This window comes from Batrachochytrium dendrobatidis (genome assembly GCF_000203795.2).
Source record: "Batrachochytrium dendrobatidis JAM81 unplaced genomic scaffold BATDEscaffold_18, whole genome shotgun sequence".
Lineage (NCBI taxonomy): Eukaryota > Fungi > Chytridiomycota > Chytridiomycetes > Rhizophydiales > Batrachochytrium > Batrachochytrium dendrobatidis.
The window spans coordinates 272,286-290,354 of record NW_006281116.1 but is presented as its reverse complement, the minus strand read 5'-3'; the positions used below and the strand labels follow the sequence as shown (position 1 = coordinate 290,354).

At 39.0% G+C, this 18,069-nt stretch overlaps 8 protein-coding genes across 8 annotated transcripts; 3 read left to right on the top strand and 5 right to left on the bottom strand.

Moving 5' to 3' along the window:
* Positions 1 to 184: 184 nt before the first annotated feature.
* BATDEDRAFT_21058 (uncharacterized protein) lies at positions 185 to 3,388 on the bottom strand. Its single transcript, XM_006682715.1, has 7 exons — positions 3,338 to 3,388; positions 1,938 to 2,303; positions 1,477 to 1,835; positions 1,274 to 1,390; positions 648 to 1,209; positions 453 to 556; positions 185 to 369 (listed from the first exon to the last, which is right to left on the bottom strand). The coding sequence occupies exons 1-7, from the start codon at positions 3,351 to 3,353 to the stop codon at positions 238 to 240; spliced, it is 1,656 nt and encodes a 551-aa protein (XP_006682778.1). The 5' UTR covers positions 3,354 to 3,388; the 3' UTR covers positions 185 to 237.
* A 141-nt stretch (positions 3,389 to 3,529) lies between these two features.
* Positions 3,530 to 7,372, top strand: BATDEDRAFT_92549 (condensin subunit YCG1; the record flags this gene model as incomplete). The annotated part of the gene is made up of 18 exons (XM_006682859.1): positions 3,530 to 3,773; positions 3,881 to 4,007; positions 4,092 to 4,194; positions 4,298 to 4,371; positions 4,451 to 4,645; positions 4,721 to 4,796; positions 4,865 to 4,958; positions 5,026 to 5,304; positions 5,390 to 5,483; positions 5,537 to 5,717; positions 5,839 to 5,964; positions 6,036 to 6,113; positions 6,187 to 6,240; positions 6,304 to 6,420; positions 6,481 to 6,603; positions 6,692 to 6,890; positions 6,952 to 7,096; positions 7,195 to 7,372. 18 exons carry the CDS (start codon positions 3,533 to 3,535, stop codon positions 7,298 to 7,300), a joined length of 2,412 nt encoding a protein of 803 aa, XP_006682922.1. The 3' UTR covers positions 7,301 to 7,372.
* A 762-nt stretch (positions 7,373 to 8,134) lies between these two features.
* Positions 8,135 to 8,801, top strand: BATDEDRAFT_14802 (uncharacterized protein; the record flags this gene model as incomplete). Its single annotated transcript, XM_006682697.1, has 3 exons — positions 8,135 to 8,290; positions 8,360 to 8,485; positions 8,571 to 8,801. Coding segments are annotated over 3 exons (513 nt in total), but the record flags the coding sequence as incomplete, so codon positions are not given.
* A 38-nt stretch (positions 8,802 to 8,839) lies between these two features.
* On the bottom strand, positions 8,840 to 9,704 carry BATDEDRAFT_92666 (uncharacterized protein; the record flags this gene model as incomplete). The annotated part of the gene is made up of 4 exons (XM_006682824.1): positions 8,840 to 8,979; positions 9,050 to 9,183; positions 9,258 to 9,364; positions 9,504 to 9,704. 4 exons carry the CDS (start codon positions 9,702 to 9,704, stop codon positions 8,840 to 8,842), a joined length of 582 nt encoding a protein of 193 aa, XP_006682887.1.
* Positions 9,705 to 9,872: 168 nt separating this feature from the next.
* Positions 9,873 to 11,044, bottom strand: BATDEDRAFT_37549 (uncharacterized protein). Its single transcript, XM_006682811.1, has 4 exons — positions 10,966 to 11,044; positions 10,727 to 10,884; positions 10,353 to 10,622; positions 9,873 to 10,272 (listed from the first exon to the last, which is right to left on the bottom strand). The coding sequence occupies exons 1-4, from the start codon at positions 11,033 to 11,035 to the stop codon at positions 9,898 to 9,900; spliced, it is 873 nt and encodes a 290-aa protein (XP_006682874.1). The 5' UTR covers positions 11,036 to 11,044; the 3' UTR covers positions 9,873 to 9,897.
* A 472-nt stretch (positions 11,045 to 11,516) lies between these two features.
* BATDEDRAFT_92665 (uncharacterized protein) lies at positions 11,517 to 11,835 on the bottom strand (the record flags this gene model as incomplete). The annotated part of the gene is made up of 2 exons (XM_006682823.1): positions 11,517 to 11,678; positions 11,740 to 11,835. The coding sequence occupies 2 exons, from the start codon at positions 11,833 to 11,835 to the stop codon at positions 11,517 to 11,519; spliced, it is 258 nt and encodes an 85-aa protein (XP_006682886.1).
* Positions 11,836 to 12,414: 579 nt separating this feature from the next.
* BATDEDRAFT_14764 (uncharacterized protein) lies at positions 12,415 to 13,197 on the top strand (the record flags this gene model as incomplete). Its single annotated transcript, XM_006682691.1, has 3 exons — positions 12,415 to 12,843; positions 12,902 to 13,084; positions 13,144 to 13,197. 3 exons carry the CDS (start codon positions 12,415 to 12,417, stop codon positions 13,195 to 13,197), a joined length of 666 nt encoding a protein of 221 aa, XP_006682754.1.
* Positions 13,198 to 13,428: 231 nt separating this feature from the next.
* On the bottom strand, positions 13,429 to 14,908 carry BATDEDRAFT_37548 (uncharacterized protein; the record flags this gene model as incomplete). Its single annotated transcript, XM_006682810.1, has 3 exons — positions 13,429 to 13,921; positions 14,026 to 14,627; positions 14,701 to 14,908. 3 exons carry the CDS (start codon positions 14,903 to 14,905, stop codon positions 13,460 to 13,462), a joined length of 1,269 nt encoding a protein of 422 aa, XP_006682873.1. The 3' UTR covers positions 13,429 to 13,459.
* Between the last annotated feature and the right edge of the window lie 3,161 nt (positions 14,909 to 18,069).

Genomic DNA, 18,069 nt, shown 5'->3' with positions numbered 1-18,069 from the left:
CGAATGCTAGTGGTGTTATCCAATATTGATTGAAAAAGTCGAATCAAACCTAGAAAGAAACCAAGGCTTGATTCGAGATGCACTGCCAGACTTTTGATTTGAGGGTTCAACTCTCTAGTTAATAGTTTAATCCATCAATTTATAATGTATTGCTTATAGTTTCATCAATACAATCGCTGGAATTCATTAGTGAGCACATTTAATAATTGGTTTCATTGATTTGTATAAAAAAGACTTTCAAAAATCTTGCTGGTCAAACTTGTCTTCGTCGAAAAAGGATGCAATGACTACCCGATCGGCAAACTTGCGACCTGCAAGTGCATGTTGTGCACTTGCACTTTGCTTTACATTGTCAAACTTGACAAAGATCTGTAATCGTAACAAATGGAATAAATCAGTCCAATATAATGTCAATCGAAATTGGTATGCTTTCAAAAATTGTAAACTCGTACCTTTCCTACTCCTGCATTAGATTGACCCGAAACTGGACGAGGAATAGCAATATCGAGAATAGTACCAAACTTTTCACACTCCTCTTGGATATCCAGCAAGATATCTGTCAAATAACGCATATCAAAACAGTCAGTATGTTTATACAATCAAGACACTATGAATGCAAAGTGCATTCAAAACACGAGCCATTATACCTTGATAATCTTCATCCGAAACAAGATCTTCAGACACCACCATATTCAACAACAACAAAACTCGAGTCACTTTGCAAGGATCTTTGGCAATGGTTGCTAAAATCTCCATGGGGAGAAGCTGCGACTGTCCGACCGCACTTATAGTGTTCTTGTTTGAACCTACGCTTGCTCTTTGAACAATCAACTTCTTCTCACCAAGTTCCATACCATTAAGACCTTGACATGCTGCATCCGTAATCTGCCCATCAACATACTCACAAAAGGCAAATCCTTTTGAAAGACCAGTCGCAGAATCACGAATAAGACTAAAGGTTTTCAACTCTCCAAAGGTTTTCAAAAGCTCCTGTACTTGATCGTCACTAAGATAGGTGGGAATGGCTCCAACAAAGATTTTGTCAAGAGATTCTTGTGCACTAGTTGCAGGAGCTATTGAAGGCTGAGTAGCTCCATCTGGGGCTGCTTCAGGATTATAGTCCTTGGGACGACGCACTTTGAGAATGTTTCCATCAAACAGACTGCCGTCCAAAGCCATTGCACGAGTAGCTTCCTCTGGTGAACGAAACTAAACAAGATAGTTAGCTCAAGACATACTTTAAAGCGTGTTAATGTAGTAAACATTGACAAACCTCGACAAATGCATAATTTCGCTCTCGGTTAATGTACGCATTCACTGCTGCATTTCCAGGATCTTTTGGTAAGCCCAGCTTCTCATAGCTACTGCTAGCAAATGAAAGAATACGCTCCTGGAAAACAAGAGTCAAATTGATAAGCAACAGTTAAAGATATTGAAACTAATTTTACATCCAAACAAGGTTGCAAGATAACATACCTCTATACAATCAACGGGAATATTGCCAAAATACAGACGTTTAAATTGACGCGCAATAGGCTGTTGGTTTCGTCCATTCATTCCCATTCCCATGCTTAAACCTCTGTTTATGCCAAACCCAGCTCCGGCCATTCCAACATTAACACCACTAGATAAAGATGTTGACCCAAATCCACGGCCATTTGTATGTGATCCTACTTCTCCAGAGCCTGAATTCAGACCAATATTGGAGAGAAACGTCTCTGCTGCTGCATCAAAATTAGTTGCATTGATGGCATGGGTACTTGCTTGATAACCCCCTCTTTCATGTAAACCACCAGTAGTGGTTTTGAGCATATGTGAGGGTAACTGAAACTGACCTACATATGCATTTTATAAAATAGCAAGATTAGTAATGCATTATAAAGCAATCGCATCAACAGTGCGGAATGGTCAAAATAATGCAAAAAAAACAAACTAACCCGATGCCTTGGCTTGCATGGCAGTAAACTCTTCAAATCCAACAGGAGGAACATCCCAGTTTTCAATTTTACGCAATCTTAAATGAAGCGGAACTGTTTCTGGGGGAGGACTAAACGAATTTCTGCGTGAAGTTCTATACTCGCGACTGCTTGATCTTCTTCCATCTTCTCTTCCCGGGCTACGTGAACGACGATCATCTCGGTCACGTCTCCTATCGCGATCACTTCGACTACTGCGATCTTTTCTAGATCTTTCTCTGCTTTTGCTTCGATGCCTTTGCTCTTTGCTATCGCTTCTGTACCTAGACTCGCCTCTGCTTTTCTTTCGCTCACCACCCATAAGCCGATCATCCTCTATTTGGTCCACTAATTGATCAAAGTTGCAAAAACAGTGCATGTCATATCACAAGCATACATAGTTAGATAAATGAGAGTAAAATCAAGCAAAGCTACAGCAACTTGTGGGATACAAAAGTCTGTATGATTAATGCCACACTCTGGACCCTCAATCAATCGAGTTTAATGATGGCTAATGAATACTGCACTGAGTGGAATTTTCATGCATAGACATGCACTTGTTTCAATTTACAGCCATATTCACGTAGAATGGAGCACTAGATCAAAATGCATGGTAAACAGCCAATCTCATGGCATGATGGGCTGGTTTACTGAAAGCAGCGTGCCATCCCAATCCTTGATATTTGTTTAATCTCCAACGTTTACAAGGTATTGAGTGATTGGCATGTAGAGTTGCATTCCTGGCATGTACAATCTTTGTTTTCTTAACTAGAGCGCAAGCGTATCCAAGTTTTTAGAATACAACAAAGTGGGTTTGTATTGACAACACAATTCAATATTTGGATTGCGACAAGTCCGTTTCTAAACTTGATGATCATGCAGTATATGGCTATACCAAAAGAGAAGGAACAGCAGATTTAAAAAGGAAAATCTCAATTCAAAACTAGTTTGATTTTGTATGATGGACAATGTGTTTTGAAGAATTAAGAATATCTATTCAAGTAGTCAATCTCTAGTAGAAAAGCGCAATGAATATCTAATCATTATTCCAAAGCAAGCCATTGCAAGATAAAGCGGTCCATTTTACGTGAATATGGCTGTAAAAAGTATTTGTACAAGAGTTGCACAGTTGGCAGAATCATACAACTTGTAGATCAATTTGACGAGAAAAAAGTGCAAAAGCATTCTGAAACATGAGATATGACAGCAAAGCAACAAGACTGGAATAGGAAGCAATAGACAAGCAAAGAGAAGTAAAAATATGAGATTGGACAATCAACTTGAAGCCAATGCCAAAAATAAGTAGAATGGGTCTTGTCAAGTCGACCTACACTCAGACAGAGAACGAGTGTTTTGTGGAGACATGGCAGAGTGAACCATACTTTCACTATCAACCATGAATTCAAAAGAAAATAGTCAGCCGTGCGTCCTGTAAACTGCCAATTCAAGGCGGAACAATCGGATCAGTGCGATGTCAGCAACTGCAATAAAGTGATATTATCATCACGTGTTAACACGTGTTAATGCGGTTTTCTGGACAAGCGCATCGAATCTTACCTTGCAGACATTATCTGCAAATGGTTTCATCTACCCTGCAGAGTGTATTTCAAGACACTGTAAAAACAACATCTACTCACAGAAAAAATGCTGCTGCTTTGCTAAAACTGCATCGCAAAATGGATCCGGTTTCTTTCTCTGCTGCCTTTGAAGAGTGCGTGCTTCGCATTCTAGTCTTGGGAAAAGGCGATGTTTATGCTGACAGGGCTGTAAAGTTTATCAATTCTTATCTGGATTCTTTAAATCATGGTGTTGAAAATGGTGCGATATTCAATCTTTATCATGCATATTACCGCCCTGTCTTGTTCATGTTGTTGTCCGGATTTCAAGTATATCTGGAATTCAATATTTAATCATTGTGATATCAGGTGCCAACTTTATCAGCGTTACTGTGCTTCCACTGCTTTTGAAAGGACTTGTATCTTCTTTGAAAGCTGTCCGATATCGCTCATTGCAAATTCTCGCAAGTGCTCTCAACAATCTGGAAGAAATTTCGTAAGTCTAGCTAGGCTAAACTGGGTCTACTGCATCATGGTCTAACACTTGGATATTATTATGTTGTACTTGTACGATCGATAGTGAAGCGCAATTTATTGTCATCAAGGATTCTTTAATGGTGCGACTTCGCGATAAGGAGGCTTCGATACGTGCAGGAGCGGCCATTTGTCTGTGTCGATTGCAGGTAGCCTATAGTGTTTAATGGATTGATTTCAAATTCAAAATATCCTGATAGATTGCATATGTTCAATACACTGTATCCTGACGTGTCTTTGACTAATCACTAGGGAGGATGTGACGATACTGATGCCATCCAAATTCAAGAGCATTTGGTGAAACTTCTTCAATATGACTCGAGCAGGTTGGTGGATACATTATATTGATTTTTCTATGAGTTTAGCATTGAAATCTATTAATTCCGTGTACTCGTGTAAACACAGTGATGTGCGCAAGAATATTTTATGGAACATTAAAATCGACAGCCATTCCCTGGATGCACTTTTATCTCGAGCTTGCGATATTGATGCTTCAATTCGCAAGCTTCTTTATGTTCAACTCTCTGTTTCTCAAATCCATTATAGCATGCTGGATATTGGCAAAAGAACCGAGCTGCTGCAGCGTGGGCTACAAGATCGGTACGTATTAGCTAATGTGAAACGTTTAAAGTTTTATTGGCTTGTTAAAATAGAATATATCAATATTGATAATAGTGATTTGGGCACTCGCACAGCATGCATGAGACTTTTATGTGACTCTTGGATTATACAGATGGGTGGAATTGACAAGGTAAGGCTGCTTCATTGATCAATATTATTATAAACACACGGTTTAAAATAGTATCAACGGGTTTATAGTTTGTATCTTCTCTGGATATTCATGAAGCAGAATCATCTGCCATGCTAATGGCTCTTTTTAAACACGACACCAAGCTTCGATTTACTCATCAAGGCAAGCTGCATTGGTATATTCTGGCATAATTCTAAAACTATTGGTGCTAATTGAAACTACTTGGCAGACTTTGATTGGACCAATCTAAATCCACAGCTGGCCTTTTTCTTGAAAACATATGCCGCATATTTGAGGATCTCTACAAATGATGACAAATTGGATGAGCTGATTCCTTCGCTTTCTGATTTTGTAAATGTTTTGGAGCATTACATGAACTTGGTCATTGGCACTGATGACGAGGCAGAGAAGCTTAAATATGAATATGTCGTACAAGAGCTTGCAGAAATGTGTTTTTCTCTTGATCTTTGTGATGAAATTGGTCGTCGTAAACTTGAAGAATTTTTGGGTATGCTAAATTTCATCATTGTTGTATGCTTTATCTGATCTACTTTTGAGAAAATACCACTAATAACGCTTTTTACTGTCTTTAGAGATGACTTTGGTCGAGTCTGATCTTCCTGAAGCGGTGATGTCAAAACTGATTCGACTCGGATTAAAAGTGTCTGCAGAAGCAGTATATATCAAGTGAGTAATACGCTATTGAATTTGAATTTGTGAATAGTCTAACCATTGTAAAGACGTTTGCCAGGAATGATAGAGAAAATTTGCAATATGTATAATTTGGCATCCACGTTGCGAGAATCCCATCTCGATAAAGACGGAGTCGAGCCAGCTGCAGAATGGAGCGATGAAAAATCCATATGTGCGCTCAAATGCATGGAGATCCTCCATAGTACCTTTCAACTGTTGGGTTTCCAGGTATGATCTACTATTGAACTGTATAGCTCATCAAGATGCAAACTTTTATTCTAGCTGTTGGTTGCGCTGTATTGTATACTGATAAATTTATATGTGTATTGTACAAACTTGCTGCGCTCAGTGTCCCGAATATCCAGAAATATATACATTGCTTGAAGAATATGTTTTTCCTTGCATGGCCAACCCAATTCCAGCTATTTCGGAGCTTGCGCTGGCATGTCTTGCACAGTGCTCATTGACCAATCCGGTACGAACTATATTAGTGACTAGAATGCCAGTCGTGACTTTATTTTGAATTAACCTTTAGTTTTTGTCTAGACTATTGCATCTACTAACATGGATGTGTTTTACACGCTCTTGAGTGCAAAAGATGCTCGTGCCAACATTTGCTTCAAGGTAAAGTTGATGTACACAGACGTTTTGATTGCTAGGATTCTACTCTGATTTATTTTGTTAATGAGTATAATAGTTTTTTGTGGACTTGATTTTGAGCAATAGAATAGAATCGCTACAAGACAACAAGGTATTCTACTTGATTGTATATTTTTGAATGATCAACACATTTTGACTTGCTATTTACTTTTAGACTGGCATCACCACCAAACTTCGACATTTTCTACAATGCGAAAACGAAACATATCTTAGTCAAGCAGTAGAGGGATACTGCAAACTCTTTTTATTTGACAAGTTGGAAGATTCTGAAGTAAGCTTTGTGTTGCATATATACCAGTGTTTGGCGATTCTGATCCACATTATGAATTAGGCGCTTTTGGCTCTGTTGATTCTATATTATCATCCATCCACTGCTCATCTGCAGCGTCTTCGACAATCACTAAGCTACTTTTTCCCCATATATGGACATTCTAAGCCATGGCAGCTTAAAGAGGTATTTATTGAACGAATAGTTATTCTAACTTTTAAAATCACTGGCTCATGTATAGGCTATACTTTATATATTTTGATTGTATCAATAGATTTTTGTGCGATCAATCTTGTCTTTTTCAGAAATGACGCGAGCCAGTCCCAGCAGCATGCTTCAGCCCATCACAATTGCATCGCAAATTCTAGATTGGCTGAGCACTCCATTGCATGCTGATTCAAACAACGTGGATGCTACTTTTTATGCCGACTTGGCCATTTCTTGTCTCACGGCAGCTACTGATGCATCTCCAGGTATAAATCATTTTAGGGTTTTCATTCTAGACACTAGTAGATGACTTACATTTTTTATCAGTGAATCGTCGACTCATGTGCCAAGTGATTTCAAAGCTTCAGCTTTCAAGCAGTTTACCGGCGGACAAAATTGAGCAAATGCAAATTTTGGTTGAGCAACTGCAATCGATCATGTCTGACCCTTCGTCTATTAACGCTCTTAAAAAGTATGTTTACTGCTCACTGATAGAATTGAGATGAGTTGCTGTTTGTTGTAGTTGCATGATACTTATTTTAGATTTAAATTTCGACTTGCAAAATTTAGGTTTAGTAAAAATGTATTTGGTGCTGAAAGTCTCGAGATCTACAACAATACTGAGAGCACTGATTTTGGAAACATTCTTCAATCTGTATCTCATTTGAAACTATAACTGTTTGTTGGTATATGCTGATTGTGAATGTACTTGATTTTCACTTGGAAATAAATATTTTTAGTTGGCATGGAAGAACAAGATGGTGTCAGAATATGGCTTTTATTATTTCAAGATGGTTGTACAATCATGCTTATTGACTTGAGTTGTACAAGTATGCGTTTTATTTAATCGGTTTGAACTATAAAACCAACATTTTGATTCTACTGCCATATTCACGTAAAATGAAACTTGTTCAACAGTCTCTTACTCTGGAATAGATATTTGTTTTTCTACTACACATCGACTTGTTGATATTCTAGATTCTTGAATAAACATACAAATCAAACTCTATTTTAAAGTTGAGATCATCACCATCTGATATGATCACATTGCAATCGCGCTCTAGTTTCAACCATTTCAGGAATGCAAGTCAATTAAAGAGTAAAAGACAATATTGTTGAATCAATTCCACAAGACTGGCAGTTTATCATGTATTTCGACATCTTTATTTCGTGTTCCATTTGCGTGAATACACCTGTAAAAGCCTAGTAGCATCAGTAGTTGTGCATGTTTTCCGAATCTTATCAATGGCTTACATCACCTGTGTGTGTAACGGCAGTCTTGATTGCTATAGTGTTGGCAGCTGCTTGGATCAAATCCTTTTTTAAAAAGCAATACAACGCAACTCATAAAAGTATATGTATTATTCTTGGATCAGGTTGGTATTGGTGCTTTATACAGTACGCACAATCACTTTAATTGTAAAGCGATGCTTGTCGGTATGAATGGCTATTCATTAAACATTGGTTTATAACTGATATTGAGTTTGGATTGTTATGGCTTGTTGTGGTAGGAGGTCATACGATGGAGATGATGGAGATACTCAAGGATATTGACTGTCAGCATTTTTCACCTCGGCATTACATTATTGCATCGACAGATCAGACAAGTGAAGGCAAAGTGATTTTGCATGAGCAGCAGATTCAAAGCCAGACTGGTAAAAACCAGGTGCATAGACTTGGTTAGGTTTCAACCCATCAGTGATATGCACTGATTTCTGAACATGATAATTGTTAGATTTATACTATTTCCAAGATTTCTCGAAGTCGTCAAGTCAACCAGCCATGGATTTCCAGTATCTTTTCAACTCTTTGGGCAGCATGGTTTTCGTTGATGATATTTTATCGCTTATACCCAGATCTGGTAGGCAATGCTATGGTTATCATGAATACAACAGAAAGATACTCGAGATGATTATTCAACTCGATGCTTAATGACCAACCTGTAGATTCTATGCAATGGTCCAGGTACTTGTGTTCCAATCGCATGCATTGCAAGATTGACTCAACTTTTGGGAATCAGCAGGGCACGAGTCATGTATGTTGAATCACTTGCACGAGTCAGCGATCTCTCGCTTTCTGGCAAGATTCTTTACAATATTGTAGACAAGTTTATTATACAATGGCCACAGCTCAAGACGAAATATCCAAAATCAATCTATGTTGGACGACTTGTTTAAATGTTGTTTTTTAAAAAAAGAATATATTTTTGAGGACATTATAAAGCCTGGGCCTCTCTGTTTTTTCGACGCATTCTTTCTAGCTCATTCATGAATGGAGGAGGAAAAGGACATTGAGTAATATCAGGAGTCCAAGTCACCTGGGATACAATTGCAGGTTTGGTATCAAGCGCACCTTCTGCAAGTGAGTGATGGTTAGCTATAATAGACCTCGAAGCAATTGCCATAATAAAATGATTCCAGATTACCTTCTAGCTTTTTAAAGGGATTTTCTGGTTCTGGTACTGGAATGACCGTGTCTGTTGCCAGAGACAGTCGTCGCTGTACTTTGCGATGTTTTAAATGATCGTATTCCCAAAATAACTTGGTCTCTGTGGGTCTCCTATATCAGTTTTATATGCAATCAAGTTGAGATGTACAATCTAAACTTTGGGTTCAAGCCTGAATTCCACTTACGAAATAGTTGGGTCTACCAGCTGAACTTGAGTATAATGAATTGGCATTTCCTTGTGGATACGACCACCCTTTGGATAGAATGGATTGGGTTTGACATGCTTGACTCCCTATACATGTTCAAGATTTAAATCAGCAGTTGGATCAAAATGCAACAAGGTCAATCAAGATCATGGACTGTTTCTGAAGCGTTGCAATGGCTGATGAATGCAATGAGCTGCCTGCCAAATCGTCATGATGAAAACTTACCAATTTGCAGTCCTCCACAATAACACTATTCAACTGCTTGATGACTTCCAGAACCTTGCCCTGTTTACCGACATCCTTCTCACCACCTACAATCTGAACCATATCGCCTTTAAAAAGATGCCATTCTTTAAGCTGATTGCGAGGATGGATGTTGGGTTGTTTTGGTTTAAGAAAGTTGGCACCACGAAACTTTGGAGGCATTTGATATAGATGGTTGCTTTACTTTATGTTGGGCTACTCAATAAGACTACACTTGATAAACGATGACTGGGCGGTTTATCGAAAATCAATGTCGAATTCAACACTGGAAAGAATTTTTGATCGTTTTGTAAAATGTTGGATTTGAAGCAGATGAAAATCACAAGCATTCAATTCTTACAAGTAAACTCGTAGTTTATTTCATGGGACAAGCAACAAGAGCATCAAGAATGGCACGACTGGCCTTTGCTTCAAGTTCATGAACAGTCTCGGGAGCAATAAACGCATTGGTTTTGCGATCGGCAAACACCATGGCACAGGCAGTAGCACGGATACTAGCCTGTGGAGTATGGAAAGTGGCACAACGAGCAAGGTGGAGAAGCATATGAGATTCCATCTCGAGGGTTTCACAGTTGGGATACTTTTTACGAATAGTATCAATCAGATCGCTGTTGTGATCGTTGAATCCAGGATCTTGACGACCCTGCGACGAGTAGAAGGAATCGGCAGTAGCATTCAGACCAGTAATAACAGCATCCTTGCCAAGACAATCACTCAAACTGGAATAAAGCTGAGTTTGAGGGTTGTGATTCAAGTCAGCAACTTCGAGTACGCTATGCATAAGCAACCTGTCAAGTCAAATCAACTTACCAATTCGGAGAGCTGAACATCAGAGGGACAGATCTTGGAAACCAGATAAGGACCTTCTGTAGACGTAGCCTCTGGAGCAGTACCAGAATACATGGGAGCAAAGTAGTCGTAGTTGCGGCATACATTAACAGCACCATCCTTGGCCACAGCCATCAGACCAACGCGAGAGTTTTCGCCAATTCCACCACAGGAGCCAAATCGGATCATGATGATAGGACCAGAAACCACTTCACGAACTTCACGAACCATCATATCAGCCATGGGAGTGCCCTATGTTATAACAAAACATCAGACTTGAACTCAAGTACATGAAATGCACAACAAGAATTGGTAACAAGGTGGTTGTGATAAGAATCGATAAAGCAAATTCGTACCATGCCAATTGCAATCAGACTGACGGGAGTGCCCTTGTAAGTGCCAGTGATGGTGGTAAAACCTCGCTTGGATTCATGCTTGAAAACAGTGCTGTCCAAGTGCTCAGCAATCTTGTAGGCTCGTTTGGGATCACCAACAGTGATGATTCTGTTGGCAACTGTAAAGTCAAATGAACAGATGGAATGTTATCAACAGACCATGTCCAGGGCTATAATGAATAGAATAATCAAGATCATACCCTCATTATGCTTGACACCGACATGATAAGTACGACCCTCATTGTCGACGGGAAAGTTTGCATTCTTCATGTTGTTGATGGGAGCCATAGTGATAACTGATAAAGTTCAAGACAAACTATTGTTTTGATGTTAAACATTGAGTCGAGTCCTGCAACACTCCCTAAAGTTAGTCTCATGACATGATTGTCAATTGACTGGACAGCTTCCTGAAACTCGTCAACAAAGCTTACTGATCTTGGCTTGCTTTTGTATAGAAATTAAACGGGTGTTTACATCACAGCTTCAATGAATTTCATGCTTGCTCAATCTCCAACTTACAAAACACTGGATTGACTTGCATTCCTGAAGTGATTGAAACTAGAGCGCGATTGCAATGTGATCATATCAGATGGTGATGATCTCAACTTTAAAATAGAGTTTGATTTGTATGTTTATTCAAGAATTCAGAATATCAACAAGTCAATGTGTAGTAGAAAAACAAATATCTATTCCAAAGTAAGAGACTGTTGAACAAGTTTCATTTTACGTGAATATGGCAGTCAACCAACGTTTATCCAGAAGAGTCCTGCTGTTCCAGATACGATCTTGATGTAACAGACTGGTTCTTCTCCAACTGCTTTCTAAGCTCTTCCTGCTTCATCATTTCCAACTCATTCTCAATTCGCTTATCACTTCGACGAACATCGTCTCGAAGAATACCAACTCTGCGAGTCTATTGAAATAAAAGATCAACTGGCTGCCTCTAGCTTCATGAATAACAAGAAAGATCATACTTTAACATCCAGTTCTTGCATGTAATGAACTCCAAAGACACAGACAGTGGCAAACAAACATGACGCTGCAAACGTTAGCTTGGAATTGCGAGACATGATGGATTCTGTGGTAAGAATAAGTCCAACTGGTTTTTCTTTTCCGTTTTTTCTTGCTATTCACCATGGCTCTGTGTCGACTGTCTTCCCGTGCATTTGCTACCGGTAGATACTTGTGTTTTCTATCTCCTCATGCAGTCTATAGTCATACTCTTGTTTGTGTTGAATGTGATATTGCAACAGTCATGCATGATTGAACACTGTCGCTTATGGTGTCGAGCCTTCTCTCCATGCATGGATTTGACATCCATGCATTCAATCCACCCAAGTGTAGTAATCCTTGCTTACTTTATGTTGGACTCTGTTAATTATAGGTCTTCGATCTGCCAATGCTATCCGTCCAGCGATCTTGAACTCCAGGTTTGGTTTATTGCAGTTCTTGTTCATGACTGTTCCTGCCATGAATCTGCATCGTACTATCCAATACTTGTATCAGTCTGACCTTTTTCACAATATATCTTGTTCTAGTTCTTATGCTGCTTCATCTGTGTCGCAGATGCGATTCCAGAGCACAGGTACAATCCATCTTTTGATGCATGTTGATTGGCATTCATCATTGGGATACTCGGCTATATTCTAATGGACTTGAATGTCTTTGCTCCAACCACCTTGTTACTTGTAGCCGTCACTGTTGAACCTCCCAAGCGTGCTGAACCCAAAGCTGTTGCTGAATCTCTCATCAACGCCTTTCCTGGAGAATCTCTTGTTGCCAAGTCTAGCTCTGTTCTGGTTGCTGCCTCAATCGCTGCCTTTTTGATCTCCAAAGAGATCTACATTGTTGATGCCGAAACCATTGAAATGTTCTGTCTTTTTGGTGCATACTATGTGTGGTACAGCAACGGTAAAGACAGCGCCTTGGCTTACTTTCAGGGCAGAAAGGATTCCATAAGAAATGTTTTGACTCAGGCTCGTCTTGACCACAAGGCTGTTGTTCAGGAGCGTATTTCCCATATTGGAAAGCTGTCTGATGCTGTTGAAGTCACCAAGGGTCTTTTTGATATCTCCAAGGTATGACCTGCTCTACATTGTTAGTGTAGATCTGTTCAACTAACAATCAGATTACTAGGACATTGCCAAACTCGAGGCTGAAGCGTATGAACTTAAGCAAAAGGTTGCTTTCAACACTGAAGTCAAAGGTGTTCTTGACTCGTGGGTGCGTCATGAAGCCAATGTTCGTGAGGAAGAGCAAAAGAGACTTGCTGCTCACGTCATTGGAAAGATCAAGCAGGATCTTACTGACCCTAGACTGGTGGGTTGTAGACTACTAGCTTGTCTTGTAAATGCAATCATTAACCCTTTATTTTATAGCAACAAACCATTTTGCAGCAGAGCATTGCTGATATCGAAAGTATGTTTAATTGAACACGATGACTCTTGAACATAATTCAAAATACTAACCACTGTTGTTGATTCAAATGCTTTAGAACTTGCTGCCGCTGCTCGTTGATTTGATGTTTCTGAATAAATCATGTGCTCCACTGCAATTATCCAGACTTGCTCGTCTTTTTCTTGAATGATTATTTTCCAAATAGTTGGGTATCAAGATTGGATTGAATCCATACACTCGTATAGTAGATCTGCATCTCCAATATCAACTTGAAAACCCATTTTTATTGTGATATTATTATGATGGACATAGACCCTGCTTCTGAAGAAGCTGCATGCCTCGATCTCTGGCTTCTTTGTAAGGTGTGGTATAAGTACCACTCCAATTAACAGAGCAAATTTTACACCACTCCTTGATCGTATCCGCACTTGCAGTATGAATACTCGACACGGGAGCATCACTTTTAGAATCAGTTGTGAACATGTCTGGATCAATCATGTCACCAAACAGCGACAGGATACGAATTTTGATAAGCTCAGGTAAACGATTCCGTTTAAAATACGCAACCATTTTACTCAGTCCTTTAAATCCATTGTCATCTGAAAAGGATAAAATAGCCTTGACATTGGATCGAATTGTGACTCCGAAAGCTGAAAAAAATCGTTTTTGATGAACAAGGTCTGTTTGCAGTTCAAATAGTTTCCAAAGTTCGTAAATTAAACCAAATCGAGATGCAGCTTCCTGAGCTTGTGGATTGTTCTAGATGATTTATTCAACCAACAGAAATGTCAATACGCTTTGAGATCATGTCTTGACAAACTCTAATACAAACATGGCATTACAAATCAACCCAAAAAACTTACAGACATGGCACTACTGATAATCAATACGGCATGCTCACGAACCTCGAGATCGTCACCACGCATCAAATCCAGAAGCGCAGGAATCCCATATTCGCTTTTTGCAAAATCAATGCCATAATCAATCTGAGAGACAACATTGTCCAAATGATCCAAAATACGCATCAAAGTAGTGTGATTGGGATGGGATTGAAGCTCTTTAAGTGTGAGATCAAATGCACTGAGTTGGTGGGTACCAAGACCTACTCCATGAGTAGATGCATGTGTCTCCCCATCTGGACGGTGAATCAAAACAGGTTTATTTATGTCACCTGTCACCCCAGTCTTCTTGACTGCCTCTTTCTGTACTGACTCGGCAGCAATAGGCGCATCATTTCTACCGTGGTCGATTGTAAACTCGTCTGGTTTAGACTGCAACTGAATGGTCTTATCTTGGTTACTAGCTGCCACTTGATCAGATCCAGAAAGTGCCACTACCATCGATTCTGGCTCTCCTTCCGTCTCAGTACTGGAAACAAGCTTGGCCTCCTTGAGCCCAGTCGCAACATTTATACGAATATGCAGACCTTTGGGAAGTTGCTGTTCAGGACGAATAGGTTGAAACTCTAAATCCACTCATGGTTTATCCAAAAGTTAGAACAACTCATCCAATGCAATAGATTGGTGGCAACAACTTGCCATGAGTTGCTTGGAATATCATCGGATAGCATTCGCTGCTCCCATCAGAAAGAACTCTACACACAGTATTGTCTGAATCAACGAGAGCAGGTGCTAGAGTGCCCAATGTAGGCGGTAGCGTAAACAACAAAGCGATCGAAATCAAAGCCAACATGGCTGTAGAAAAAACAATGGGTATTCGAAGACCATATAACTTGTGCAGCATAAGTTTAATAGATTTCGAGTAGAAAATAAACGTACGCTTTCAATACCATTTGATTCAGTTTCAGTTCAGGCTAAAACAGATCGATTCTAAATTCACCTTCACTGTTTATTATAAAACTTTTTTAATGATAATAGTTTTTAGAGCTTGTGTTTTGGGTTGGTGGTCTGGATCGGCTTGATCTTTTTGTCATATCCCTAGTAGTGTGCACTTCCAAAATCTGATCGACAGCTGACTTGACCTACCAAATCCATATTGATAAATACAAATGTCTGCTTCATCATTTGTTAGATTTGAATCGGCATCTTGAACTGTACCTCTTGAGGACGAGACAAGATCTGACGCGCACGACGTTGTTCTTCCAAGAGTTGTGCACTCATTTCTTGAGCTACTCGACTGCGCTCGCGCATAGCTTCGTCTTGAGAGTGCTTATAAAGTTTGAAATTACGTTTTGATTGCTTGACCGAGTCGGTGATAATCTGACGGTATGTAGGTAAATCTAGCGTATTGAGATATTGAACATGTCAAGGAATAACTGTAGCACATACTGCCCTGTAATATTAAACATACAACCATGACCAATTCATACTGATTCAAATGAACTAGATGATAAAAGGCTATTGTATATGAAACAAAGCCAATCTTTTCGATATAAAAATAAAGCAATACGAATAACTGACAAAAAAAGGATATTTGTTGGGTTCAGCTCGAATTGCTTCGTTCCTGTGAATCGTTACAGTTCGATAATCGCAAGAAACACCCAGCGATTTTAAATACTCTTGCACCACTGGACTATTTTGGTATACATTGAAGCTTACACGCTTAGACTGTATATATGGACCCATGCAGCAAGATTGCGGAAGCTACAAAAATACAATGGATTCAAATCTAGTTGGAATGTGTTTTAAACATATACTCAATCAACTGGCATACCTTTAATCCAGTGGATACAACATCTAATACTTCTGTTTTTGGTTTGAACCAATCTATAGTTGGCGCAGGAGCTAAAGTATGACATTATCATCAAGTTCAACAATCATGCTCAGATGATCCAATTATATATACTTTTTCATATCTGCCATGTGATATCCAACATGTCTTGCCTTTTTTCCAAATGCAGTATTGAGATGGGTTGTCTTCCAACTCTTTTTTCCCCTCCACGACCTTGGAGGAAAGCACGTCATGAGACCATGTCGTGCAGGAAGGGTTATAAGGAGTGATGCCTGTTGTGAATCTAAACGTAAGAAACAGATATCCAACACATGAATCAACTGTATACAATCTATTTTTTAGCTTACCACTCATTAAACGATGCATGCTGTCGCACAATTTTATTTGGAAACTCGCATCAAAGTGTTTGTGCGATAGTGGAAAGCACTCGCGATATGCTGTATATATAGCCTGAGAGTAGAATTCTGGAAGTTCCTACATAGATTGTGAACATAGATGGAAACTTTAATATTATTTGGCCATATCATTTAATTCAAGCTTATTTGTTGCAAACGACTGTTACCTGGAAAAATTCATCTTTATCATCCCCTTTGTATCGAAGAAATAACTTTACATACAACGTGGAGGCATGACGAACAAGATGATTCATGTTGTCAGTCTGATCTGGTCGCCATTGCTGCAAAAAAATATACCAGAACCAGCATATCATGATTTGCTGTGAGCCTTCAACAAGTAAATAATGTTTCCATTTCTTGAGCAGATTCTTCTACAAATGCAATGACATCAGTATCCATGTTCGTGATTCAACTATACATTGCAAAACAAACATACCGAAACATGGGAATACGATCGTATTGAGTATTGCAAATGTGTCATGGCGGATACATTGTTTGGAAGATTTAGCATTATGTCATCTGGCTGGCGTATGTAATCCGTATACTAATATCCCAATTGGGTTTATATCAAGACAGATTAACGCAATCTGCCAAATTCTAAATGTGGATTCATTGTAGTTGTGATTACATACCTCTATCATTGATGTTGCTTGTTTTACCGAGATTCCAGCCGTTGTAATACTGTTAATATTCACACCGTGCGATCCGTGATCATAAGATTCTTCTATGTTTTTCAAAGTGTTTTCAAGTATACGGCAACATGTAAATGCATAAATTGACAATTGGAATATACATGGCACATTCATTTACCTATATTTGAACAAATAAGCATCAGTTTATAAAAATAAATATCAAAGTTGTAAACCAAGCAAAACAAATACCTGATTGGCAAGATGCAGATTCGTTACAAGTTTTTAAAGTATTTGGTAGTGGTTGACCCACTGACACTAAACTTGAGCCTATCAAGCAAGATGGAAGCTGAGATTGAATAGTTTCACGCACAGAATGTTCTTGAGAAGCATCAACGTTATTGGACACATCGTCAATCACAAGATTAAGTTGTGGGTTGTTGCATCCAATTCGTAGTTTTGATGTCAATGCATTCACATGGTCACCAAGCAGCTCCAGATCACGTAGTCCGATTGCTTGTTAGATTCATAATATGATAATTTCAAGCAAATAGATTCAAATCAGTCATACAGCATCATTTACTGAAAATGATGGGATTCTCACAGCAATTTCGCTATTTAATAAACATATCGAGTTAATGCATCATGACGTTACGTAATATTCCTGCAAGTTTTTCTTGAACACCTTTTGGATTAACATATGCGTGAACAATCTCGTGCTGTAGATTAGTAGAACGTTGCCTTTCAAAAACAGAGGTTTCCGAATTGGTACCAGGCAATTGATCTTGTGTAGTAATAGTTGGCGCGGCGTTCAGAATTGGAATGGTATCTACAGTTTAAAATATAACCTATTAGACTTTCAAGATAAATAATTGATATATCAAGTAGTTCTTGGTATAGGTTTTGTATCCGTAATGATGCAAACCAGTAGACATATACCTTTATACACCAACTGTGTACTATAATCAGTGACTTTTGGCCATACATCTTTTGCAAGATTCCAGCGCGACGATGTATAGGCATCACTGCTTTCCTTGGATGGCGTGTATACTACTGAGACGGCCGATTGCAGTTGAGACGCTGACGAAACAGGAGCACATACATTTTCGTCATTTGAAGGAACAAACGTTGTAGACGAACCACTACACCCTTTGGTTATATACTCTGATCCCGTTTTAACAGAGTTTTTGTG

What these genes read in the sequence shown, in the direction of transcription:
- BATDEDRAFT_21058 (XM_006682715.1), bottom strand. An exon ending in GAAATTATGCATTTGTCGAG is followed by an intron (nt 1,210 to 1,273) that starts GTTTGTCAATGT and finishes TATCTTGTTTAG; the next exon opens with TTTCGTTCACCAGAGGAAGC. An exon ending in TTCGGATGAAGATTATCAAG is followed by an intron (nt 557 to 647) that starts GTATAATGGCTC and finishes GTTATTTGACAG; the next exon opens with ATATCTTGCTGGATATCCAA.
- BATDEDRAFT_37549 (XM_006682811.1), bottom strand. Translation starts at nt 11,035, where the DNA reads ATGAAGAATGCAAACTTTCCCGTCGACAATGAGGGTCGTACTTATCAT. An exon ending in GTCTGATTGCAATTGGCATG is followed by an intron (nt 10,623 to 10,726) that starts GTACGAATTTGC and finishes GTTATAACATAG; the next exon opens with GGCACTCCCATGGCTGATAT. An exon ending in ATGTTCAGCTCTCCGAATTG is followed by an intron (nt 10,273 to 10,352) that starts GTAAGTTGATTT and finishes CCTCAAACTCAG; the next exon opens with CTTTATTCCAGTTTGAGTGA.